A 26,513-nucleotide genomic window follows, 5' to 3' on the forward strand; every position below is an offset into this window, starting at 1 on the left:
TTGTACTTTCTGTGCCAACTATGACATGGTCTAGTTTTTAATAAGAAGATCTGCAATTCCTTCAACAACAAAAACAACCAGAAATGAACACTTCCAACCCCAATTTCCCCTCTCCGACGCGGACACTTGGAGGTGCTGCTCCCTGCCACCTACCTGACAGGGCAGTGTGCAGCATGCCTCAACATCATCCCCAGGAGAGCTAGAGTGCAGGAGAGGAAAGGCAGCAGCTTCCTCCAGCAGGTGCAACTGTAAAGAGAGGTGGGCCCTGGCATTCAGGGTTATCTCAGCAGTCCTGGGTGGTGCGGTCAGAAAGACACTACCCCATCATTAAACAACACCTTATTTATTAACCAGCCCATAAAAATAATGAGACTACTTACACTGCGAGGCCTAGTGTACAGTCCAGCTTCTTGCTCTGACTTGCAAAAGCCAAGGCATAAATTACGGAGCCAACCTTTCTTATTCTTCCAGAGTGAAAATGGGCAAGTCAGAACAGGATGATTCTTCATCATAACTGAAGCCATTTTATGATGTAGAAGTTCCTTTTTCCTATTTTAAGTAGGGAAAGTCCATTCTTGAGGATGTGCTGTCCCACAACCAGAACGCTCTCAGGATTTGTGACTTGTCTGTGGTTTATACTGACTCCACCTTCCGTTATCATCTTATACCTGGAAACAGAAAGGCGTGTTACTACAGAGGCACTCGCTGCTGACTTCTTCACTGTATTTCACTTCCGTTTCAGAGGCTGACTAGTTCCTGTCTTCCCTCTGCTGGTTCACTCCCTAGATGGCCGCAATGGCTAGAGCTTGAGCTCATCAGAAGTAAGGGCTGGGAGCCAGGAACTTCCATGTCTCCCATGTGGTTGCAGGGGCTCAAGGAGTTGAACCATCCAACACTGCTTTCCCAGGCTATTAGCACGGAGCTCAATGGGAAGAGGAGCAGCTGGGATACAAACCGGCACCCATATAAGATGCCAGCACCACAGGTGGAGAGTTAGCCTGATACACCACAGCACTGGCCCCACGCTTTTCCTTCTGCCTGTCACCAGCCTTTTCAGACGGGTATGAAAAGGGCCCCTATCAGGGGTCTGTCACATGGGTTGTGACAGACTCCCAAGGGTCCACTACAGGTTCATTTCACTGTTAGAAATGCCAATGAAGGAAACAGGCTGGGAGCCTTCCCCTTCTGACAGAGGACAGGGTCATGGGGCCTGGGCCTGTTTCTGTGAGGTCATCCCTGAGCCGACCGAGCCAGCTGTGTCTACTCAGCTGCAGCACTGCCCCAGCGCGGGGGTACCGTGCTCTCCAGACAACGGAAGGTACCGTCGTCTACGCGTGTTGGAACGACGCAACCTCTTCAAGGAACAGGATGCTGTGAGAGCTCTGTGAAGAAACACCCTCTCAGCAACATGCGCTGTGCACCCCAACTTCTGGTGGCAAATTCACCGTGAACCCGAAAGTGCCCTCCTCCTACCCTCGGGGGCCATCCGGGATGGCGTTGGCTTTGCGGCATGTGTCCAGCACACTTGTTCCAGGGTCAAGAACCAGCTCAGAAAACGAAGCTTCTTTAAACAGCTCCTTTAACTCCTCGTCAGACATGACCTCTAGTGCGTCGATGCTGCTGTGGTAGAGGGCTCGGGTGCACCTGCAGCACACAGTGACACACGCATGACCAAGTGCTCAGGCAGACGCACAGCCCCATGCCCACTGATGGGTAACAGGAGGTGACATGTGCCAGGCTGAACTTTGGGAAGGACAACACAGATCCAATTTGATCATTCTTATGATGTAATTAAAATGTGATATTTTATATTATATATAAAACATAAAATATATCACATAAAATCTGCATTATCACATACAATATACTAAATAAAATATATATAATACACAAAACAATTATGTAATATATAGTTACATACTATATATTAAAATGTATGTTAAAATAGAAGCAATCAATTACAAATAATATGAAACATCTGTTATTATAAAATAATAAAAATAATTATAATTTAAGTAATTAATTCAAGACCATCTTTCTGTCGAGTAAACGGGCTGCACTGTCAAACTCTGACGACAGCAGCTGCCAGTGGCGAGTGATGGGCTGACCGCAGGGAGCGCTGCTACCTCTTGGCAGAGTCCAGGCCCTCCCGGCCATGGACCAGCTTCGTGACCTCGGCGGCCAGGCGCTTCTGAGGAGTCCGTTTCTCTGGCTCTCTCTGGTGCAGCTGCATGAGATGGTCAATCTCCGGAAGGGGCAGGAAGGTGAAGAGCTTCAGGTACCTCAGGGACAAGAAGCCAAGGACTGCATTCACGCGGCACGCCTCGGGTCTCCACCAGCTCTCCTACTCTAGGAATAGCCCGCTGCTTATCTGTCTGAACCATGAAACGTAGATGTGTAGCAATGCACGCCCAGTGACAGCACACAGCGCCTGGGCACACACCACGGCGGAAGAGAACACTGGCTTGTGTTTTCCCTGTTTCCTGTGGGCACTGCGGCAGTGTTCCCTCCCTTACTCACCTCAAATGGAGGGCACCTTTCCACGGCAGTGACAAGCGCACTGTCACAGCCTTTACTCTGCTGACACAACACACACAAAGGGACAGACACCAGCAATAGCTTTAAGAAACCTCTTAAAACATCTATTGAACTTGCATTGCAGTTAAGGAACACAACCCTGAGGCCAGTGTGGTGGTATATCAGGCTAATGGCCTGCCTGCTGTGCCACTAATGCATATGAGCATCAATTCTACTCCTGGCCGTTCCACTTCCTGTCCTGGATGTTCCAAATCCAGCTCCCTACTTCTAACCTGGGAAAGCAGGGGAGAACGGCCCAGCTGCTTGGGCTCCTGCACCCACTTGACAGATCTGGAAGAGGTTCCTGACCAGCCCAGCTCTGACTTGTGGCCATCTGGGGAGTGAACCAGTGGATGGAAGAGCTCCCTGTCTTTCCCTATCTCTCTGTAACTCTTTCAAATAAAAATTAAATGAATCTTAAAAAAGAAAAAAACAAAAAGACATACAACCCTGGTTGTCCCCAATGAAACCCAAAGCCACACCCTGCAGCTTGGCAGGAACCCCGCCATCCTGCCTCTGGGAATCTCTTCTCTGTCCTCACTTCATGTCAGGAAGTGTTCATGACTGCACAGAAAGTGACACGTCGGAACCTTTTTTTGTGCTTGGCCCCCGGGGTATGTCAGGCTGTTGGGGCAGCCCAGGCGTGCCACTGTGTGCCCAGCACTCCAGGTGCTGATGCATCCCACCTGAGGCGCACTGCGCGAAGGCAGCAGCGAGATGACAGGCTGAGTGTAGTCGCCTTGGCAAGCACTGCCGAGGGCTTCCCCAGGTCTCTCCGCCCTCGGACACTCTCCCCAGCACCTGCCCCCACCGGCTCCGTGGTCAGTCGTTCTGCAGTGTGCCACCTCACCTGTGCTTTTGTTGCTTTTCCCTCTGCATTACTGAGGATCAACCAGCTGCTGGCCGACGGTATGGGATCTCCGTGACAAGCCTGTCTCTGGCCAGGTTTCTGCTGCACTGTCTTTTTTGTTGATTTACAGAAATTTATATGCATTTGAATGTGAGCTCTTTATCTGTTAGCTAAGTGACCTTAAAAATACTTTCCCAAGAGCCCAGCTCTGCAGTGCAGCACGTTAAGCTATTGCTGGCAGCACTGGCATACTGTATGAACCCAAGTTCAAGCCTGGCTTCTGCTCCAGCTCCCTGCTGATGTGCCCGGAAAAACAGCAGAAGATGGTCTAAGAGCCACTCAGTGGTGGCTTTTGATGAACAGAACTTAATTCTGACTTCGTCTGGTTTATTAATCTTTCCTTACGCCCAACTCCTAAAGATCCTTTCCTATTTATCTTCTAAAAGATTGGTTTAAGAAAAATATTTTTTTGAAAGGCAAAGTTAGATACAGAGGGAGAGTCAGAGAGAAAGCTTCCATCCACTGGTTCACTCCCTAAATGGCCACAATGGCGAGAGCTGGGCCAGCCCCAAGTCAGGAGCTTCTTTCAGGTCTCACATCTGCATGTGAGACCCACGGACCTGGACCATCCTGTGCTGCTTTCCCAGGCCATTAGAAGGGGGCTGGAAGTGGAGCAGCTGAGGCTTAAACCACACACATGGGAGGGTTTGGCTTCTATTATAAATGAAGGTGCATAAGTTCCCTGCACTGATGTCTGTGCACAGCATATAAGGCTGTGTGCCCAGAGACCTCTAACTCTCCAAGTGGGTCAGCAGGCCAGCCTCACCCCACAGCTGCACTGCCTCCTTTGCCAGAGACAGAGGGAGCAGGTAGGAGGAGGCATACTGGGTACCAAACAAGGAGGAATTATGCAGCTTTTTTGTAAGACTCACTTTCAGGAACTTGTTTGAAGACATCTCATATCTGAGTCTGAATTCTCTAACTTGCCGGTCTTTATATATATATATATATTTCCTGAGACTCAGGGATTTCCCTTCCCATCCTATACAACAGCATAGTCCTTCAACAACAGTCACAAGCTTATTATTCTGCTATATGAATCCTGACATTGTAGGTATCAGACAATGGCAGAAAGCCCAGCACACTACTGTCAAGACAACAGCTTTGTGGGGAGTCCATCTCTGATTCGGTAGTAGAGATGCACACTGCATCCACCCATGCTTCCTCAGGTCCGTTAGCAGCAGCAGACACCAGAGCAGAGCCAGTGCCCACACAGAATGCTGGCACTGCAACCTGCGGCTTTGTATGTTACATAAACATGCAGGTTTTTATTTTCTTCAATGGCATCTTCCAGTGTTTTCAGAAATTCAATTTTATAACATTTTAAAGAATTATTATTCCTATTTTGATAGTACAGTAGTACCAAAATAAAGCATTTTCTTGGGTCTGATGTTGAGGCACAGCAAATTAAGCAGCCCCCTGCAAATGCCAGCATCCCAAATGAGCATTGGTTGGAGTGCCAGCTGCTCCACTTCTAGTCCAGCTCCTCGAGAATGTGACTGGCAAAGCAACAGAACATGGCCCAAGTATTTGGGCCCCTTGCTACCCATGGTAAAAGTGCCAGAGTGAGCTTCAGGATCCAGTTGACACACTGCTGTGTAGCAGCCATAACTGCCCTTCTCCCTCTCTGTGTAATTCTGCCTTTCAAATAAATTTTTAAATCTTAAAAAGCAAAACAAAAAACAAAAACAGCCTTTTCTGCTTTCAGGTATGTCTGCTTTATCATTAATTTCTGCTCTTCTAAGAGCTTTAACAAAAGCCATGGTAGCTAATGAGGAAATCCTTTCGAAAAAGAAACTTTAGGTACTTTGTGGCACAGCATGTGAAGCCCCTACTTGGCAGCCCATATCCATAAGTCCCAGCTGCTCCAACCCAGCACCTGGCTAATGTGGCTTGGAAAGCACTGGAGGACGACTTAAGTTCTTGGACTGCTGGCAGTTTGCAGACCCGGATGGAGCTGCTAGTTTCAGTCTGGCCCAGCCTGGCCACTGTTGTATTTAAGGAAGTTAACCAGCTGGTGGGAAGCTCTCTCTCCCTGTTTGGTACTCTTTCAAAAAAAATAAATCTTAAAAAATAAGGCATCCTGGGAGTGCAACAGAAGGCTCCTGCTGCATTAAAAGACCTTCAGAGGTGTATTGAAAGGGAGACAAAGTCCACACGAGGGTAGTTGAGATGAAATGAAATGAATGAAGAAAAAGATGCCAGGGAGGAAAGCTGCAGGTCTTCTATTTCACCCATAAAACAGCCTTTGGAGCACAGTTTATATTACAGTGTTGCATGTTGTGTGATACACTCTGGGCCTTAAACAGAATTTAAGCAAAGCAAAGCAAAAACAGTAAAGGGCAGGCGGAGACACACTGGCTCACACTGCACCCTGAGTCGGGAGCTCGTCCCAGCCCTTCCGGAGGACTTACCTCTCCACCGCACTGTCCTGCTGCCTCACGAAGAACTGATAGAGCTCAAACGGAGACGTCTTCTCTCGGCTCAGCCACACTGCATTGCCGGCCGACTTGCCCAACTTTGCTCCGGCCGTGCTGGTGATGAGAGGGACAGTGATGCCAAACACGTCTTCTCCAGTCAACCTGCGCGTGAAGAACAACCCCAGGAGGTGCCTGAGCGCGGGGGCGACGTGCCACGGCTCGCTCTGCCCTAACTCCGCATCCTTGTCGCAGCCTCCGCTCCTTCCACATCCACAGTAGAGACTAACCGAAGGCAGGCAAGCTCTGGACCAGTGGAGGGGACGGTGCCAAACCACCGGGGACCAGCAAAGACAGATTTGGGAAGAGGTGGTAAAGTTACTGCTTCAGGGATGTTTGAGTCGGGCTGTGTAACACATGGGCTGGTCGGCTACCCCCTCAAGAAACGCCATTAAGACCTAGTTGTCAAACACTCGGAGCTGGGAAAACACTTTTGAGATGCCACCAAGGGGCTGAGATCAGCTTCAGGGCGGGGGCAAGGTCAAGGTGGCATTCCACAGAGGAATAACAACCGAAGGCCCGGTAAGAAACAAAGGGAGGATGCCTACGCGAGACCCCACCCACACACAGCCGACAACCTTCCGGGGGTCAGCTTCCTGCACAGCTCTGCCTGACGCCCCTTCCTTTAATGCCCTCAAATCCGTCGGCTGGTTCTCACTAGTCTGTGCTGCTAACGCCATGACAGACCCCAGAATGAGAGCAGGGCAGCACCCCACTGTTGCTAACCGCGCACCCCCAGCCGCTTACCTGTGGATGAACTCGTATCCGGACATGATGTTGCCCAGCTGGTCGGAGCCGCCCAGCTGGACCCGGCACCCGTAGCGCTGGAACAGGTGGTAGAAGTCGTAGGCCTGGAGCACCTGGTACAGGAACTCGGCCAGGCTCATGCCCTCGGGGCTCTGCAGGCGCGCCTGCACGCTCTGCCGGCTCAGCAGCGTGCCCATGCGGAAGTGGCCGCCCACGGCCGACAGAAAGTCCACCAGGCGCTGCGGCTCGTACCAGGCCGCGTTGTCCAGCACGGTGAAGCGGCCCCAGGGGCGCCCGTCGGCGAACACCTGCTGGTGGTTGGCCGCCAGGGCCTCGAGGCCTCGGCGCAGGGCGCGCGCGTGGGCCTCCACACGCTCCGCGCCCAGCGCCTCGCGCTCCTTGGTCCGGCCGCTCGGGTCCCCCAGGCGCGCCGTGGCGCCCCCGACCAGCGCAATCACGTCGTGGCCCGCTCGTTGGAAGTGAAACAGGCCCAGCAGCGCCAGCAGGTGACCCACGTGGAGCGAGTCGCCCGTGGGGTCGAAGCCGCAGTAAATGGTCTGAGGAGAGAAACTGGCCGAGCTGCGGTCGAAGAGCTCCGGGAGCTCCACCTTCGTCCCCCTCTCAGGGAAGAACTCTTTGAACAAACCCCTGGCCTTCTGCGCCGCCAGGACCCCCTGCGTGCCCGAGTGAGCCCTACGCAATCCGGGGCGCAGGACTTTGGACGGGCCTGGGGTACCGGGCCACCAGCCCCAGAAACGGCACCTCAGCAAGGGCGCCGCCATCTTGGCAGCGGCACGAAGGGAATGCTGGGAGCCGCCCTTTCGGCGCCCGCCTCCTGCGTCGGAGGCCGCGACCGTGTTTTTTGCGCATGCCCGGGCTGCCCGGTTGCTTAGTAACGGCTCTGGCGTTCGCTAGAATTCTGCGGGTCCGCCGGAGGAACACCGCTTACATTGCTTAAACTTGCTGCTTGTGCTTCTGACGGCAGTTCCTACCTCCTAGGGCTGTCAGGAAGATACGTGAAGGCATGTATCACCTAGTAAAGTTCTCTGCGAACGTTAACTCTGAGTTTTCACGTGACAAGACTGTGGCGCGTAAATTGTTTGAGTACTTTTAGGTAGTGGAGACACGGCTGAGCGTATCTCGGTCCCCCGTATTACTTCCTCCTGGAGGTGGCAGTCACGTCCAAGCTGCAGCAAGAGAAAATTCAGTATCACGAGCAAGCCTGGATTCAAAGTCGTAGTCCCTGTGGTCTCAGCGCGCCGGGTGCCTTCACCACCGACAGCTGGCTGACAGGTGACCCAGCTCCAAATTCCCGTTTTAAAAGGACGCATCTGCCAGCACGCCGTCTCTGGTGGAGCTCTGCACTCCGTGCTGGAAAGCTGGGTGCAGGAGGTTTACCGGGACCCGACTCTATCTGGGGGCAGAAAGGGAAGCAGTGTGAGGACAGGGACTCGGCCCTGCTGGGAAACGTACCCCCATTTTAGTCTGGCCCTGCCAAGGCAACAACAGCAGACAGGAGTGGAAATTCAGTGCATGCATACCAGGCTAATTTTCAGTTGGATAATTTTATGGCCCAAGGCTGATGTGATAAATATCCCTTCGGTCCTTGGCAAAACAACAACAAAAAACCCGTGGCCACCCCTGCACCATTCCCTACAGACCTTTCTGTTTCTTAACACGATTAAGTCGATTCATAAGATAAAATTCCATTTTAAAAGCTTGTTTATTTGCGTATATACTGACCAGTGAGTTGACTTTCTCATTGCCCAATAGTAAGTTTAACAAGATAATGAGATGTACCTCCAGCAGGCTCTCTAGTGTAGCTCCAGATGTTGAAGACAGTAACCATGACGTGTGTCCTCATCTTGTCCGAGACACTGGGCAATGTGCTGGCACCACCTGCTGCTCCACCCGCCAAGCTCCCGACACTCCCAGCCCCTCCACTCAGGCTTCACAGCAGGAAATGCTCCTGAATGCTAGGCATATATGTGTACCCTTGACACCTAATGCAGACTTGCACAATTTTCAGATTTTTTTTTTTTTGGAAACTTTTTTTTTAGTGTTTTAGCCAATCAGATACAAATTTATCTGTGTATTTTTAAGCTGTATAAGTAATTTCATACCACAAACTGACTTCATGTTGCGGCTTAATGACTTTGTCACTTCAGGAAGCCCTACTCCTCCTTGCAAGTGTGTGCACCTGTGTCAGCCTTGTAGCTAAATCCTAGCCTTGCATACATCAGGATCCTATATGGGTGCTGGTTTGTATCCCGGCTGCTCTACTTCCCATCCAGCTCCCTGCTTGTGGCCTGAGAAAGCAGTGGAAGACGGCCCAAAGCCTTGAGACCCTGCACCCACACAGGAGACCTGGAAGAAGCTCCTGGTTGCTCGCTTCAGAATGGTTCAGTTCCAGCCATTGTGGCCACTTGGAGAGTGATCAAATGAATGAGAAAATTCCTTTAGAATTTTATTTCAGTTTTTCTCCCAAATTTCTTTTGTGATCTCTCACATACTGAAAATAGTTTTCCTTCAGGAAATTTCAATTATAGCTCCTTTTTTTTTTTTGTTCATTTCTCTGCGTCTCCCAAATCCCAGATCCCCACCTAGATGGTAATCAGAGCTTATTAGGACATAAGTATGTGTGGTTTGCTAAGTTACAATAACAGGTACAGATTTCTGCTTGGGTTAGTCTTTCTTCCAGGCTCCCTTCTAGGTCTTATTCTGACAGGCATCTCCTCCATCTTCATTCCAGGAACTCCGGGCAGAAAAAGCAAACCACTTCCCACCTGGTCTCCAAATATGTTTTGGGTTATGTCCCCCATCAGTAAAGTATGAGCATTCACTATTTCAGTGTGTGATAGAGTGAAAGCAAGCGAGCACGAGAAACAGCTGCTATTGTACTACTGACGTGATTCATTATGTAATAACACCATCCACAAAAATGAACTAAAGTATAAAGTTCTAATTTTTCATCCTGAATCCCAATGAACAAATCTATAGCTTCTATTGGTTGCACACATCCCATTCTAAGAGAAATATCCTACAGTTCAGAACAAAGTATGACTAAGCCAACCCCCTGCAGTGGTCAGTTTCCCATGGCTCTTTTCATGGGACAATTTTAAAACTAGAATTTAATAGTTTTTTGGTTTTTTTTTTTAATGCATAATCCTTCTTACTTCAGTCCCAACTAACTTAATCCTGGATTTTTTCTTGTTCTTTTATGACTTCTGTCATATTGTTACTTCTTTTATTCAGTCTTTGAAGTCTTGTCTTCCCTTAGGTAAACTGCTTGCCATCATATTTTGACATTTAAGAACACATGTGTCGGGCTTTAGCCAGTATTGCTCCCAGCAGTACTTGGAAGGATACACATACAAACGAGCAGGGAATTCTCTGAGAGTTCACCTGGAGTCTGTCCAAGATGGAAAGGACCTGGAAGCCATTCAAAGACTAAAGGAGCTACCAATTGGGTGGATAATTGGAAAGTAAGGTGGAATTTCCCACATGTAAAAATATGAAAAGAAGACCTCAATAGGTACAAAGGCTATGTTATTTTCCATTAGAAAACTGTTTACTCCACAGGAAGAAATGTAACCACAGCCACTTCACTCTCATATGCTGGCATCAAAAACCTCAAATCTCAGGCATTTAACAATGCATCCAGTTCTCCCTCAGAGAAAAAATGAACTGGTTTTATTTTTCCATCTTTTCAGATGTATCAGCTACTCGAGCAACAGTGAGAGTGATAGTCCATAAGGTCCTTTTGGCATCTTTTCATTTCACCAGCTCTCTTGGCCAAGCTTCTCGGCAGCATCTGAGGAACAGTTGCCTGTCTTTGTCTCCAAAAGGGAAGACTGTGGACTTCCCCTCTGCAGATGCTGAGGACAAAGATGGACACACTCGAAAGCCCCGCTTGGGGCAGGGCCCAGTCAGTCCCCTCAACTGGGCAAGAGGGTGTGTTCTCACGGCATGCCCCACCCCAGCTGGTCCCTAGCCAGGCTCTCGCTGGAAATGGAGGATTTCAGCTCAGAGCTCAGCATATAACTCACATGCCCACACTCCTCGTAATTATCTGTGGGTTTCACAACAGTGAAGAGGAAACAGCTTAGAAATTGCTCTTTCATAACAAATACCCTTATATGAAGGCCAATAAATGTTAATGTATAACCCCCAAAAGCTACAAACAAGGAACTCACGCAGTTTCGTGTACGGCCATAAGGACAAGTGACAACTTTGCTAACACTAACCAATATTTTTGTGTTCTGCACCCAAGAGAGATTCAAAATTGCTCGAATCCTTTTGCAAAAATACTTTCAATTCTGAAGGCTATTATTCAGTTTGCCTTCTGCCTCCTTTTACTAAACTAAGTGATTCTAATTTTAAAAGAATTCTAAATGTTCTTTCTTTTAAAAATCCATTCAATTGTACTTTGAATTCGCTCCATAAACCATACTTTTAAGTCAAATTAACCTCAACTTGATCAGTTTTGTAAGATTTAAACAATTGTGGAAAAGTCAGAGGAGGTTTTTTTTAGACTTATTTTATTTATTTGAAAGGCAGAGATATAGGTTGAGAGTCAGAGAGAGAGAGAGAGAGAGAGAGAGAGAGAGATCTTCCAACTGTTGGTTCACTTCCAAAATAACCACAATGGCCAGAGCTGAGCCAGTCCAAAGCCAAGAGCCCGGAGCTTCTTCCAGGTCTTCCCCGCGAGTGCAGAAAAGGGGCCCAAGTACTTAGGCTATTATACTCCACTGCTTTCCCAGACACATAAGCAGGGAGCTGGATTAGATGTAGAACACCTGGGACTCGAATGTGGCAGGTTGACTGCTATACCGCGGTGTGGTCCTGAAAAGTCAGTTCTTTTACCTGAAAGACTGGAACCTAGTGTTTCTTGATACCCTAAAGACTCTTCTGTACTTCATTTTCTATCTTAAGAGTGTCCCCTCCCTGCTAGAGAGGACAGCTGTTTAGTGGCTTTAAGAGTTACCAGAGGGCTGGACCCATGTGTTAGGTTTGTTCCTCCAGGGATTTAGAGTTTAGACAAAGATGGCACTGTCCATCAATGGCAAACCTAAAAGCTGGTCACACACGATGACAATCACACACAATGATGATCACAATGACAGTCACACACGATGACAGTCACAACATGACAGTCAGACTTTACACACTAGGAAGAGCCATGTATAAGGTCATAGTAGCACAATGTATTCGACAGCAGGGAGAAATGTGCTGGTCCTCTGTCTCAAACGTTTTACTTACCAGTGGATGACCAAGAGCACAAAGCTAGAATTCAGTAGGTAGGGCAACTCTATGACATAGAAACCGCTTTAATATCAATTGCTCAGATGATAGAGCTGAAGTATCTTGGACTTGGAGCGACAGAGCTGGTTTAAACAGATTGCTCTGGCTTCTGGGCCCAGGTTTTAGTCCCTGGCTTATCTCACATCTATCTATGCAGTTTTTTCTTGCATTGCAGTTGTGTTTGCTCACAATGACAGACTAAAATGTTGTTTTAAAGCAGGTGTTAAGTGGGTCAAGTAGTAGGACCAGACAACTTTAAAACAGAAGCAACTCCAGTGAAAGTTCATCATAAAAATTTTCTTCTGAATTATATCTAGAAGGGTGGAGGGAAGTTTGCCGGGTGAAGCAATGGGGAGAAAATGTATTTCAGGGCAATGGTCGTACATGAGCGAAGGACAAGACTAAATGACTGAAGAACTGTGGCAGGTTCATGTGGCTCTAGTTAAAGGTTTGAGGGGCAGGTGTCAGTACACTAGCTGCTTATAATGGAATTCACAGATTATAACAAGTTGTTCACACTCATGTCAGACTGGAACACAGACTGCATCTAATAATGAGAAGGAAAGGTTCTGTATATGACAGAGGTTATAAAACATGAGCTAAAAGACAATTTTGTTTCTCACAATGATGGATTATATAACCAAGCTTATCATTTTTCAGGGCTTAAGGAGGCCACTATACCAGAGATGGCTTAACGGACTACTATCGTGAATCAGCAGTGGCAACTACTTTCATGGACACCAGGTGAAACTTGGCAAGAGCTGAAGCCAAACATCATAAACTGTATGACTATATAGAAACTTTGGGCACTCCTCTTGGATTTTGTTCTACTACGTCTGGGGAAAAGAGCATAGTGCCTGCAGCCTGCAAGTTGGGGTTGGCCCTCCCATTTGCTACAACTTAACTGCCAGGAAGCTCGATGGCCGCAGGAGGGAACTGAAGGCAATGTGAGGTGCCTCCCAGAGACCGCCACAGAGGCCGAGCCCTCATGTGTGCACTGGCAGGGGGTTTCTGGGAATGGATGACTAAAGTTGCTGCCTGCCTCAGCTCAGCTCCAGAACGCACGTTCACCAGGAACCATGCGTGTTGCCTGTGGGATGGGGAGCAGCTATAGATGGATAGGGGATGAGCACGCTTGCTGCAAGTGAGGATTTACTGTTAACTAATGCTTTGATCTAAGCCCTCTGCAAGGATTTACTTGCACTTCACCTTTGCGGGTGCTGTTCCAGCCCCTGGAAAGCATCCCTGTCGGTCCAAACACTTCGTTCCACCTATGTCTAGGAGTGGACTTTCTCTTAATTTTTGTAGCATTCTGGGCCAAATCACAAATAAACAGCTTTGCTGCTTTCTCAGGTGTGTGTGTGTGTGAGTGTGCGCGCGAGCGCCTCCCCTTCTATGGTGCCAATTTCTTCAGGTGGAAACTAAAGACAATGGTAAGTCTCTTTTACAGTTTTAATAGATTTTAATTTTTTTTGAAAATAGTTTTAGGGGTCTGGCACAATGGCTCAGTGGCTAAATCCTTGCTTGCAAGTGCTGAGATCCCATATGGGTGCTGGTTTGTGTCCTCGTTGCTCCCATTCAGCTCCCTGCTTACGGCCTGGGAAAGCAGTGGAGGATAGCATAAAACCTTGAGACCCTGAACCCACATGGGAGTTGCAGAGGAAGCTCCTGGGTTCGAGTTGGCTCACCTCTAGCCACTGTGGCTACTGGCGAGTGAACCAACAGACAGAGATCTTTCTGCATCTCCTTCTCTTTGTAAATTTGCTTTTCCAATAAAAATAAATAAATCTTTAAAGTAAAGAAAATAGTTTTAGGACAATGAAGCTTTAGGTCATTCACTCATGACCTATCTATGAAACTTTTTACCATTCAGTTTTACTTGGGGATTGACAATTTTCAGAGAAGACAGAGACCCTAGCTGATGTAAGTTCCACTAGTTAGAATGGATATCTGAGACCTAGCAGACAGCAGATGTTTGTAGAATGAATGAGTGGGATTGATACGAAGGTCCACTCAAATAAAGAGACATAGACATGATGGCAGAAGTGCTTGGCTTCCTACCACCCACATGGGAGATGCATATGGTGTTTTTGGCTTCTGGCTGCAGCCTGACCTAACTCTTGCTAATGCAGGCGTTTGGGAAGTGAACCATTGGATAGTGGAAGATTTTTCTCTCTGTTCCAATGATTTTGGTACTTGCTAAAATAGATGTTGTCTACCTTTTTCTAGCTCTTGCATAAATTAGGAGTTTCTCAAGTCCCAGTTGCTGCACTTCCACTCTATCTCCCTGCTAATATGCCTGGGAAAGCAGTGGAAGATGGCCCAAATACCTGTACCCTTGCACCCACATCGGAGAGCTGCATGACACTCCTGGATCCTGGACTAGGCCTGGCTCAAACCTAGCCACGGCAGTGTTTGGGGAGTGAGCCAGAAGCTGAAGGGTCTCTTTCTCCCCCATCTCTCCTGCTCTCTCTGTAACTCTGCCTTGAAAACAAACAAATCTTAAAAAAAAAAAAAAAAATTTAGGGCCCAGCAGCGTGGCCTAGCAGCTAAAGTCCTCGCCTTGAGCGGGATCCCATATGGGCGCTGGTTCTAATCCCGGCAGCTCCACTTCCCATCCAGCTCCCTGACTGTGGCCTGGGAAAGCAGTTGAGAATGGCCCAAAGCCATGGGTCCCTGCACCCGCACAGGAGACCTGGAAGAAGTTCCTGGTTCCCGATTTCAGATTGGCGCAGCACCGGTGTTGCTGTCACTTGGGGAGTGAATCATTGGATGGAAGATCTTCCTCTCTGTCTCTCCTCCTCTCTGTATATCGGACTTTGTAATAAAATAAATAAATCTTTAAAAAATTTAAAAACATTGTTCGGTCCATTTTCCCATTAACTCTTTGAATTGCCCTAGTACAGCTGAAACAGTATATAATGGAAATACTTTCTTAAAAGCAAAAGGAACAATGGGATCAAAAAGATAAGCAAGACTCAATAAATAACTGGAATACAGAAACACATTTTGTCGATGGACACTGCACAAATAATTCCTTTCTGAGTTTCAATGCAATGATTTCCAAAGGTGAGGTCTGAAGCCAGAAAACCAAAACAATGACTCACAGGCAGCAAGTCCAGAAATGTGCAACTCCTGTCCACGGGTTTAAGAATGAGGAGTCTGGCTAATTGCTGGGGGTTTTGTCAGCCTAATGCTGCGAATCATTTTTCAAGAAAGATTAATTTGCAGAGCATAGTCTTGCTGCAAATGGGCTTTCTCTAATGGCTTCCTGGTGCAGAAGACACTCCTTCAGGTGAGCTCAACCTTCAGTGCAATCTGCAGTTGTGAAAGACAGGAGAAATTATTTGTTCCCCAAAACTTAACTAAAACTCTTGAAAACCAAGTTCCCAATAGGGCCTCATTCAAAAATGATTTAGAAGCATCTCTCAAACTGCTGGATTGTTTGATCCAGGAAATTTTTGAAGTTCTTTTTTTAAAGGAAAATTTTAATTAAAAATTTTTTTTGAATCAGGACCAAAAGTCAGCAATGTCCACATGACATCTCAAAAAAAAAAAAACAGAGTGCAGATGAAATAGTTTAAAGCAATAAAGCATAAAGAGTTTAATTATAATGTGTGTGCTTGCAGAGTTCAATTAACTCTAAAAAGGCAAAGAGGAAATGAGTTGCTACATCAACTGAGTGAGAGCATGCGTGTGAATGCAAATTCATCCTCATTTAAGCAAGATAAAAGAACGGTGTGAGAGGGATGGGAACAGGGGAACAAGAGAAAACCTGCTTCGGAAGTCCTATGTCTCCAAGGATCCTCTGGGAGAGAGGGCACAGGAAGGTCATCTGCTGGTGTGGAGCGAGATGGAGCCGGATGGCACCAGATGAGACCAGCCCCCCGATCCCTTGCCCAGATCTGGAGTCCCTGGCTGGAAGTCTGTCTCAGACAGCCTTTGGGTCCTTGATTTTACAAAGAATGGACTCGGAAACACAGACAATTATAGTACCCAGAAGACTGCCTTGAAAACCTAGTTTTTAAAAAGAGTAAACATTTCTGGGAAGCTAATTATCCCAATACTTCGCAAATAAAAATGGTTGGAATGCTGTAACAGGATTAGCTATGCAGGAAATAGGATTGATTCTAAAGATTTCCCCACTTACCGAGCTGGAGACCAGACCCCAGCATCCTGACCCCTTGCTTGCTTACAAACACAGCTGTTGCAGAACAGCCTCCCAAACCTTCCCTATGCTTGTTACAGTAGGCAGGCCTAAGCACTCGCCAAGCCCTAGGTGTGAGTCTCAGAAACTAGGTTTTCCAATACAGTAGGGTAGAGTGAGAAATTTAGAAGCCTGACTGGGTACTGAGTACCCCAAGGCAAAACTTAAATCCAAGTAGGGCTTTTTATTTGTTATGTCTTAATATCATAATAAGCAGACCAAAATCTGGAAGCCTCTTATCCAACAGAACCCTGTCAGATTCACTGTGCAGCTTGAATGTCCGCGACCCTTAATGCTTAGGACCAAGGGCTTTCAGATTCTGGAGGGATTTGTTTGGAAATTTGCCAACTTTACTGATTGAACATCCCTGATTCCAAACTCAGAAACTTGGGATGTGTTACGTCGCACAGATGTGTGGAAGGCTTCAGTTTGGATTTTTGGATCACGGATGTTCAGCCAGTGTGAGTCAACTGTAGATCAATTTCCATCACATCATTTAAACATTTGTGGCTTATGGTATGTGTCTACCTAACAGCTCTTTTAGTCATGCAGGAACTATGTGTTTTTGACACTGGTCAGCAAATACACTATGGAAAAAATTGCTAATCACATAATTTTTTTTTTTTTTTTTTGAAACTCAGATCTACAGAGAGGAGGAGAGACAGAGAGGAAGATTTTCCATCTGCTGATTCACTCCCCAGGTGACCACAAAGGTCGGAGCTGAGGCAATCTGAAGCCAGGAGCCAAAAACCTCTTCCGGGTCTACCAAGTGGATGAAGGGTCCCAAGACTTTGCGTCATCCTCAACTGCTTTTCCAGGCCACAAGCAGGGAGCTGGATGAGAAGCGGGGATGCGGGGTTAGAACTGGTGTCCATATGGGATCCCAGTGTGTGCAAGGTGAGAACTTTGGCTGCTAGGCTACCACACAGGGCCCAACCCATTACTCTTTATCCATAAACTTTCATGCACTCTGTCCAAATTGCAATGCAACAACTATGGTAGAAAAACTTGCCATAGAAACACCTGCAGCATTTTAAAGCTCAGATCAAATAGATTAGCTAAAAAAAAAATTGCTGTCTTCCTTAAGCATCCCTACATATAGAAGATACTACTGGTTGGCTACTAATCTGTTTGTTTTTTCCTTGATAATAACCCCCTAATTTTGTACAATGATTGAAGCTTCATGGGGGAGGGTAGGCTCACCCCGGGTGAAATGTGACTGTCTTAGATAATATCTTCACTTTTTGGCCTAGGAATGGACATGTATGAAATTCTTGGCAAGAAGAAATGAGAGGCATCTAGGGCCTGGTGTGGTGGCCTAGTGGCTAGGGTCCTTGCCTTGAACATGCCAGGATCCCATATGGGCGCCAGATCTAATCCTGGCAGCCCTGTTTCCCATCCAGCTCCCTGCTTGTGGCCTGGGAAAACAGTTGAGGACGGCCCAAAGCCTTGGGACCCTGCACCCATGTGAGAGACCCAGAGCAAGCTCCTGGCTCTTGGCTTTGGATAGGCTCAGTTCTGGCCATTAGGGACAGTTGGGGAGTGAATCATCGGACATAAGTTCTTCCTCTCTGTTTCTCCTCATGTCTGTAAATCTGACTTTGCAATAAAAAATAAAATAAATCTTAAAAAAAAAAGAGAGAGACATCTGAAGAAGACCCTTCAGAAAAATTACTAGTATCAGAAGAGGTAGGGGTCTTATTGTGGTTCATACTTGCGACACCTAAGTATTGCGTCGCAGTACTAACCCCTGGCCTGGCTCCTCCACTTCTGTGCCAGCTTCCTGCTGACATAGTCTGGGAGGCCCAAGAGGCGAGATCTGCTAGGAGTTTGCAGCTGTTGTGGGCACTTGGGGAGTGAGCCAGTGGGTGGGAGATTGCTTTCTCTGTAGCCCCAATTCTCTCCCTTTCAAGTATATACAAAACATGAACATTTTTAAAAAGGCTGCAAGAAAGGAATGTGCACCTTTCTGTCCTCAACCTGGCTCCAAGACGCTCTGTGGAGCTGCAGAGACTGACAGGAGGGCCAAAGGCAGCATGGGGAGGATTTTGAGCAGAAAGATGGAGCCAACTGGTTCTTGACAACTGTAAGAGCTGCTGAAATAGCTCAGTTCAAGTCTATTTCTGATCTTTCTGCTATGGGAAAACAAAAGAAAACAAAAAACAACATGCTTTCTGCTTAAACCAGCTTGAACTTTTGTTATTCAAATACGAAACACAAGCTAAGTGACAAAGGAAGAGCCGCAGGTGGACATAAAGAACTTGGGCGTTTCTGGTAGGAGCCACAAAAGGAGTGTGCCATCCAGCCTGCTCACACCCGACTTGTACAGCAAGGAAGCTGTAACAGCAAGACCACATAAACAGGAACTTCAAAAGCCTCCAAGAGTAAGAGAAGTTCCTAGGGAAAAAGAATGGTCAATTTTCTGCACATTATAATTTCTCCATTCTTATTATAGGTTGGCTAGGTTGCTTTTCTTGCTTACCATTAATTCTGATTTAACTTTTTCTCAGTGAATGATGGCATTGGTCCAGTGATGTGGTGTAGTGGGTAAAGCTGCTGTCTGCAATACCAGCACCCAACAAATGCACCAGTTCAAGTCCCGGCTGTTCCACTTCTGACCCAACTCTAGCTCCCTGCTAATGCCCCAGGTAAAGCCATGCATGATGGCCTGAATGCTTGGTCCCCTGCACTCATGGCATAGACCTGGAAGAACTTCTGGGCTCCTGGCTTCGGCTTGACAAAGCCCTGACCATTGTGGCCATTTGGGGGAATGAACCAGCGGGTGGAAGGTCTCTCCCTCAGTCTCTCTCTGTGTAACTCTGCCTTTCAAACAAATAACTTAATAATTCACCTCTGTCTCCCCGACCATTTCCTGCTCACAAGCCATCTATTCCAGATGAACAATGTGGACGTAAAACTCCTTAACCTCAACAGCTGATGGCTTTTCCTTTACCAGGTGCAGGGCACAGGACTCAGGTGATTGTGCTCAAGCAAGACCCGGAAGAGCTGAGGTGGCTGTTCAGACTCACTGCTGACCTGTGCTTGCCTCCAGGAGCAGGAAATCAACATATATGTACTAAAAAATGGAACTAAAAAAAGCAAACCGTGTCCAAAGGCCTGGTGGCTTCTGGGAAGCACATCCCACGGCTATAAGAGGATCTGCAGTAATGGGGACTTGCTTTCATTCTCTGCCAGATGTTCCGGGGTAGAAGCGTACAGGCACACCTCACGTTCCAGAGAGCTCTCCGTATCTGCATGCGATGCTACAGGATGTCTGTCCTGCCTCGGGGCTGACTGTCTGGTTCCCCTGGGCAACAAGCCACCTACCTCCCAAGCCACACCCAGGTAGGAAGATGGAAGAAGATGTTCAGCTGATGATCCCAGTCTACTGAAATCACTGACTTCAGAGTTTTCCAAAAGTGTTCGGGACTAACCCTAGATAAGGTTATTAGTAATCGAAGGCTGAGTCTCCTGAGCTGGGCTGTGAACCAGATAAACCCAGATGACGCATTTTGTCCTCTTGTCTGTGGCTTCGATCTTTGAGCCAATCATATCTACAAAGAAAAATGCCAAAGAGATGAGTTCACAAGCAACAGCAAAGGTTTCGCAACCAGAGAACCTCCGGTAATTACCGTTTACTGAGCCGGTGCTGTCAGGCACTGTTTGAAGTGGATTTATGAAACTGGTCATCCTGAAAACAAGTGGACAGGGTGATTACTGCTTTCACTCACACATCACAGGCCGGGAAAGGCAGGCTCTGTGAGGAATAGAAAGGTCCCAGTTACTAAGTGGAGAAGCAACCCAAGCCCAGATGGGCTGGGTGCACAATCAGTCCTCTTAACCATGGATGCCACAGTCTAAATATCAGGACCTCCACGGGGAGATTCCTGCCTCACTCCTGGTTTAAGGGGGACCTTGGAGAGAAGTCAGCTCATCTGGGTTCAGGCAGCCTCTGTCTCCTTCTACCCAGGCCACTCAAGGGCTGGGAATAACTGTCTCTGCTTCAGGGTTTTGTGGCATGCACGTGAAATGTAAGCAGGAAGAAAAAGAAAAAGAAGTCCATCATTGATAAGGAGGCTGTGACAAGAACTCAGTGTCCAAGCTTGTCCACCATTCCAGTCAGAGCTGACCGCGCAGCCTCCTGCTGGTCCGGGACCCAACCTCGTTCTGTCACCTTCTACACACCCAGGTTTTCAGGGTGATTTGCCTCTCAGGTGTTAATCCACTTTGCTGGTGGCAGCTGTGTGCGGTACCGCAGTTCAGATGCTGCGTAGGATGCCCGAGTTCGACATCAGAAAGCTTGGGTTCAAGTCTTGGCTCAACTTCAAACCTGGCTTCCATCAGGATCACCTGTACCCTGGGAGGCAGTGGGTGATGGCTGCCCTTGGGAGAAACTGACTCTGCTCCTGCCTCCTGGATTCGCTCTACTCCAGGCCTGGCTATTTACAGGGACCTGGGGAGGGAACCAGCAGAGAGAAAATCTATTTTCATCTTTCTGCCTTTCAAAGAAACAAAACCAAATGACTTCTATCTCAGTACATGGAATTCTGATCTTTCCTGACTATGATATCAGGCAATTTTTCTTACAGTTCTTAAAAGGCTAAGTTTATTTTATAAGTGGTGAAACTCAGCATCATGAAACTCAAAATGTTAAAATGGGATTTTACTTTGAAGATGCACTTCCTCTTTCATTCATTTCCCTTCCACAAATCCCTTAATGAAACAGTTACCAAGTCTCAAAATGGGAAGTGAACGGGGTCATGTGGGCATTAGCTGAATGAAAGATTGCATGTTTTTCTTCTCTGTCACATTAATAAGAACTGATTCACTGTTAACATGAAAAGATACTCGGAAAAGCACTTGGCCAGATGCCTTCTAAATTCCTTCCTAATCCTGAGAATCTGCGAGCGAGGCTTCTGTGATCTTGCACAAAGTATACATATAGTGAAGGGCTTCTCATTCCAATGTAGTATGTTCATTACATTTTTCAAGTAGGGGTAATTTATTCATTATAGTATATAAGTTTATATGTAACAATATGCATATACATACACATAGCTGCTTCTCATGTCTCCTAGGGAATTGCTTCTTCAGAGGGGAGTAAATTGGTTTGAAAGCAATTAATCCTCTTCTGCTGTTTGTTCTCCCACAAGACATGTTAATTCTCCCCTCTTTCTCCAGATAACCTTTTAACTGTTTGTCAGGTACAAATGTTGCTAGTGATGGAAATCTAGGGCAGCACCCATATTCCAGAAGACAATAGCAATATTTTCCTTTCTAAAAGATTAATTTTGGGCCTGGAATAGTAGCCTAGTGGATAAAGCCCTCATCTTGAATGTGCTGGGATCCCATATGGGTGCTGGTTCATGTCCTGGTGTCCCTGCTTCCCATCCAGCTCTCTGCTTGTGGCCTGGGAAAACAGTTGAGGACGGCCCAAAGCCTTGGAACCCTGTACTTGTGTGGGAGACCTAGAACAAGCTCCTGGCTCCTAGCTTTGGATAGGCTCAGCTCTGGCCGTTGTGGCCACTTGTGGAGTGAGTCAACAGACAGAAAATCTTCCTCTCTGTCTCTCTTCCTCTCTGTATATCTGACTTTACAATAAAAACAAATAAACCTTTAAAAAAAAAGATTTAAAAAAAATTTGAAATGCAAAGTTACAAAGAAAGTGACAGAAAGAGCGAGAGTGCTCCCATCTGCTAGTTCGCTCCCCAGTTGGTCACAATATTAAGGGCTGGACCAACAGCCCAGTTATCCCACTTGGGTGGCAGGGGTGCCTGCACTTGTGCCCTCTGTTTTCCTGGGCACATCCGCAGGTAGCTGGATCTGCAGTGAAGCTTGCAGACCTAGAACCAGCACCCACAGCGGATGCAAGTGTCACAGGTGGCAGTTTAGCCAGCTGCCCCACGTCACTTGAGAAGGGAGCAGTCTTTTGGAACCTGAGCAGCAACAAAGAGGCCCAACTCAGCCATCAGTTCCTGGGGTGTCATGGGCACAGGTGGTCACAGAAATCAAGAGCTGGGAGCAGAGAGATTGTTGATTCAACACAAGGACTCCTGCCAGCTCTTCCCGACAGTAAAGGAGAGAGGGGGCAGAGCAGAGGGGCCATGCAGGCGTGGGCATCAGGGCCACACACAGAAATCTCAGAGCAGCTGTCATTTGCATGGCCCTCCCTTTTGTTTTCAGCTAGCGCCACCTTTCTTACAGAAAATGGCTTTTGGTAAAGAATTTAGGATTCTAGGGAATCAATACAAGAATTACAAAGTATTAGACCTTTAGAAACTGAAGTTTACAAAGTCCAATCCTCAAATGTCATGTGAATCACTCCACACAGCCAGATATAAACAAATAAATCACACAAATCCATGCGGGCAGAGGTACTCCGGCCTTGTTCTGGGTTGAATAGTTTTACGTGCTTGCTTATTTTCAACTACTTGAAAGGCGGTATCTTCTATCTGTGGGTTCACTGCCTGTTTGCGCACAGCCGCGCTAAGCGGAAGTCAGGACCTGGTGCTCCACCGAGGTCTCCGTGAGGGTGGAAGGCGCCCAGGTGCTGAGCCATCACTGACTCCTCCCATGACACACCAGCAGAGAGGTCAGAAGCAGAGTAGCTGAGGTTTGAACTGATGCTCTGATATGGGAAGCAAGCACCAGGCAGCAGCTTCACCTTGTGTGCCACAACACCCATTCCTGTCTTGGTAAGCACTGGGGACTCTACTAATGCTTAAAACAAACAAACAAGCAAAAATCCACATTATCACTAGAATTCTACAAAAAGGATAAATTCTTTTTAACTCATTTTTGTCGTAGATGATTAACCTACGCTGCCTTCATTAAGCTTTTAAAATTGAAAAATCACTTAAGTTACGAACGTAATACAGACTTAGTAGACATTTACATGGGAAATGGCAATTTACTTTTTATTAGACTTTTCTGGTCAAATGGCTGAAGGATTTTCTTATTTCCTTAGGACAAATGTCAATGTTTTTAAAAAGCAAAACAACAGAATCGAAGTGAGCCTGTCTCTACGTGAACAGCTTTCATTACAGCCCAGCCAACCTAACACTGGACACAGGTCCACTTGGCTGGACCGTGGGCCACCTTTCCAGCACCGTGGTCTCTCCCGGTGGCAGATGGCCTTGTGGTCTCCTCACCTTCTTCCCAATCACGACTCTGCCTCTGCTCTTCCCAGAGACTCTAGAGATGCCTCGACTTGAAGCCTCAACTTGAAGCAACGGCTTGAGAAATCCCATGAGATGCAGGCTCTGTGTAGTACTTTTTAAAATGTTGAGCAAAGTTGGGTTGGTTGATGATGTCACTAATTAAGTTGAGTTTTCTGTTTCCTGGGCTGGCCCATCAGTCTGACCCAAGGGTTTGGTTCTTTCTGGGGCTGAAGAGTGCAGTCCAGTTTTTCCTGGCCTGAAACAGCCTAGGCAATAGGTTGCACTGTATGGAAGATATTTGCATTAAATTATTTATTTCTTTGAACAGAAGTATCATTTATTCATTGCTTAGGGACAACATTGCATTTATAGCCATATGTGCTTTTCTCTGTGGGAAAAAAAATTCTTAAATCTGCTATAAGCACTTTCTCTCAACTGTGTCTTCCCACAATCATTCATGCTCTGAAATCTAAGTTCCTAAGGTTCATTTAAAATCAGGGAAAACCCCAAAGGGATCAACACAAGCAAACCTACAATTTTGCTGTTACACTGTCTCCTGGAGAACTCTGTACATTTCTTGGCATTTCCCTTCTGTTTCACTGCATAACAAAACACTGTGGGCTCAGTGGAAAAGCAATGCGCATGTGTGAAAGCAAGGAAACCCGCAAAAGAACACGAGTGTCCATCAGACTTGCAGAGCCCTAGTTATAGAAAAGTGTCTTCCTTAGCAGTACTGTCAGCTTCCATTCTCCAGGCACTTGCAGCTTGGTCCTGGGGGCCGTGCACCACAGGCCCGCTGATGGGGTATCATGTGCAGAGGGAAACACTGCCTGTTGCCAGGATCCACTGGCAGCAAATTTGCAAGAATCTTCCAGAAGACTAAAAAACGGTGTTCTCATTATTTATTTTCTGGATTCTGAGAACATGGGCATAGAAAAGGTTAGAAACAAGGCATGCTGTCCAGGCTTTCTTGGATTGGGTAGTAGAAAAATAGGTGGTTTTCCTTCGGGGCTTTCTTGTAGCCGAGAATGGGGAGGTGGGGGTTTCAGAGAGCCCTTTTCCTCGTTCCTCAGTCCTTCAGAGAGTGGTAGGCTTTGGCAGTCCTGCTGTTGACAAAATCTGTCTTCTTAAACTGAGCCTTTGGAATAAGCAAACAGAAACATGAAAGGCAACAAACTCCTGAGATGAGAACCAGTGTGCTGTTGAGTGCTGTCTCACCTCTCATCCGGCCACTCATCGGACTCGGCCCACCGTTCCACCCCTGCTGCTTCTTACCTTTTTGTAGGCGTTGTGGAGCTCGGTGTGTGCCCACAGGGAATACAGCAGGACACTGGCTGCTTTGCTTGCCTTGTTGGGGGCGTAGCTGAAAACAGAAAAGACATTTCAGGAGCAGTGCGAGTGTGGGAGGTGCCCGGCCCAGTGGGTTCCCTTCCTCAGCAGCCACGACCACTAGAGACGAGCTTCCACAGGCAGGCAACACACTTTGTTTGAATTCTTATAAAGTACGAGGGCAGTTTAGACAGAAAATCCCTTTTTACAAGGAGCACATCCTTAGAAATGTTACAAACTTTGAATTTGTTTATAGAAAACAGTTTGTATGTATATATTAATGAAGCATGATTTATAGAATAAGATGTGAGAAATCCTGAAAATGTATGTGCCTTTTAAACTTAGTGACTGTGAATATCAGAATAAAATTATTTTTCAAGCTAATAAAAGGGATTCCTATGGCAGCAATTGTTAAATGGCTATCAAAAGAACTATAAAAGTTTTAGTACAGAGCCAATGGGAAAAAATGTTCCTGTACAATGGTCAAGACAGGAAATGAAACTAGGTGTCTATCAATGAGTAAATGGCTAAGGAACACATGGTCTATATACACAGTGGGATATTATTCAGCTGTAAAAAAGAATGAAGCCCTGATATTTGCAGCAAAATGGAAGGAAATGAACACCACTATGTTAAATGACATAAACTGCACATAGGAAGACAAACATCATTTGTTTTCTCTCATGTGGAAGTCAATCTGAGCTTAGACTGATGATTAGTAGGAGCTGGGAACGGTAAGAATGGACAGAGGTGGACTGGTAACAGGCACTAAACACAGTCATACAGAAGTAACAAGTTCGGGCTTGGCACGGTAACCGAGTGGCTAGGGTCCTTGCCTTGAACACACTGGGCTACCATATGGGTGCCGGTTTTTACCCCAGCGGCCCCGCTTCCCATCCAGCTCCCTGCTTGTGGCCTGGGAAAGCAGTCAAGGACGGCCTATAGCCGTGGGTCCCTGCACCTACGTGGGAGACCCAGAACAAGCTCCTGGCTCTTGGTTTCGGATTGGCTCAGCTCCAGCCGTTGTGGCCACTTGTGGAGTAAATCATCGGATGTAAGATCTTCCTCTCTGTCTCTCCTCCTCTCTGTTATCTGATTTTCCAACAAAAAAATAAAACTTAAAATAAAAAAAGTAACAAGTTCAAGTGTTCCACAGGCTAGTAGGATTGTTAACAGTTCACAGTGATGCATGACATATTGTACAAAGAACCAGAAGAGGAGAGCTGCCTGGTTCCAACAGAAAGAAATATGAAAGGCTGGCCGACTGATCAATTTAGGTTGTACGTAGGGCACTGCTCTGTGCCCTACAAAAACATGTAGTTATTACATTAATATAAAATTTAAAACAATATAATAAGCTGATGTGCAAAATGATCATGCCAAGCACTAACTGAATGACACTGACATAAGCTCTGGATGTTCTGCTTTTAAATTTGTGCTTCTCCTTAAATATCCACCAGGCCACGCTGCCGAGCCCTACTTCTCCTTAAATATCAATGCCTCCCCAGATTTCCTGTTACTTCTTTCATTGACTAGTGCATGGCTGATTTTTGTTTAAAAAAATCCCCTTCCTGGAGAGGCTAACGCACACCCAGCACAGTTACCCTACCCACTGAGTCCCACCCCAGATGCTCACCAGAGCCACGACTGGCTCTGGTCACAGCTGGGAACCAGAAGTCAGCACTGCAGCTCCCCTACAAGGCTGGCAGGAATTGACTGCGTGGCCACCATGACTCCTGCCCACAAGGGTCTGCGTGAGCAGGACGCTGGGGTCAAACACTCTGCTCACGTGGGTCTTTTTG

General features: G+C 46.9%; 2 protein-coding genes across 2 annotated transcripts in view; both read right to left on the minus strand.

Moving 5' to 3' along the window:
* Nucleotides 1–324: 324 nt before the first annotated feature.
* Nucleotides 325–7,901, minus strand: YARS2 (tyrosyl-tRNA synthetase 2). The gene is made up of 5 exons (XM_004596430.4): nt 6,712–7,901; nt 5,902–6,069; nt 2,127–2,282; nt 1,474–1,644; nt 325–668 (listed from the first exon to the last, which is right to left on the minus strand). The coding sequence occupies exons 1-5, from the start codon at nt 7,491–7,493 to the stop codon at nt 509–511; spliced, it is 1,437 nt and encodes a 478-aa protein (XP_004596487.2). The 5' UTR covers nt 7,494–7,901; the 3' UTR covers nt 325–508.
* Nucleotides 7,902–24,267: 16,366 nt separating this feature from the next.
* The window catches only part of PKP2 (plakophilin 2), a 72,408-nt gene continuing 70,162 nt past the window's right edge, over nt 24,268–26,513 (minus strand). Inside the window, exons 12-13 of the mRNA XM_058655772.1 lie at nt 24,658–24,745; nt 24,268–24,520 (exon numbers count right to left, since the gene is read on the minus strand). Of these exons, the coding sequence (XP_058511755.1) occupies nt 24,452–24,520; nt 24,658–24,745 (157 nt within the window). The 3' untranslated portion in view covers nt 24,268–24,451. The remainder of the gene's footprint in view (nt 24,521–24,657; nt 24,746–26,513) is intronic.

The sequence above is a fragment of the Ochotona princeps genome, chromosome 27, assembly GCF_030435755.1.
Source record: "Ochotona princeps isolate mOchPri1 chromosome 27, mOchPri1.hap1, whole genome shotgun sequence".
Lineage (NCBI taxonomy): Eukaryota > Metazoa > Chordata > Mammalia > Lagomorpha > Ochotonidae > Ochotona > Ochotona princeps.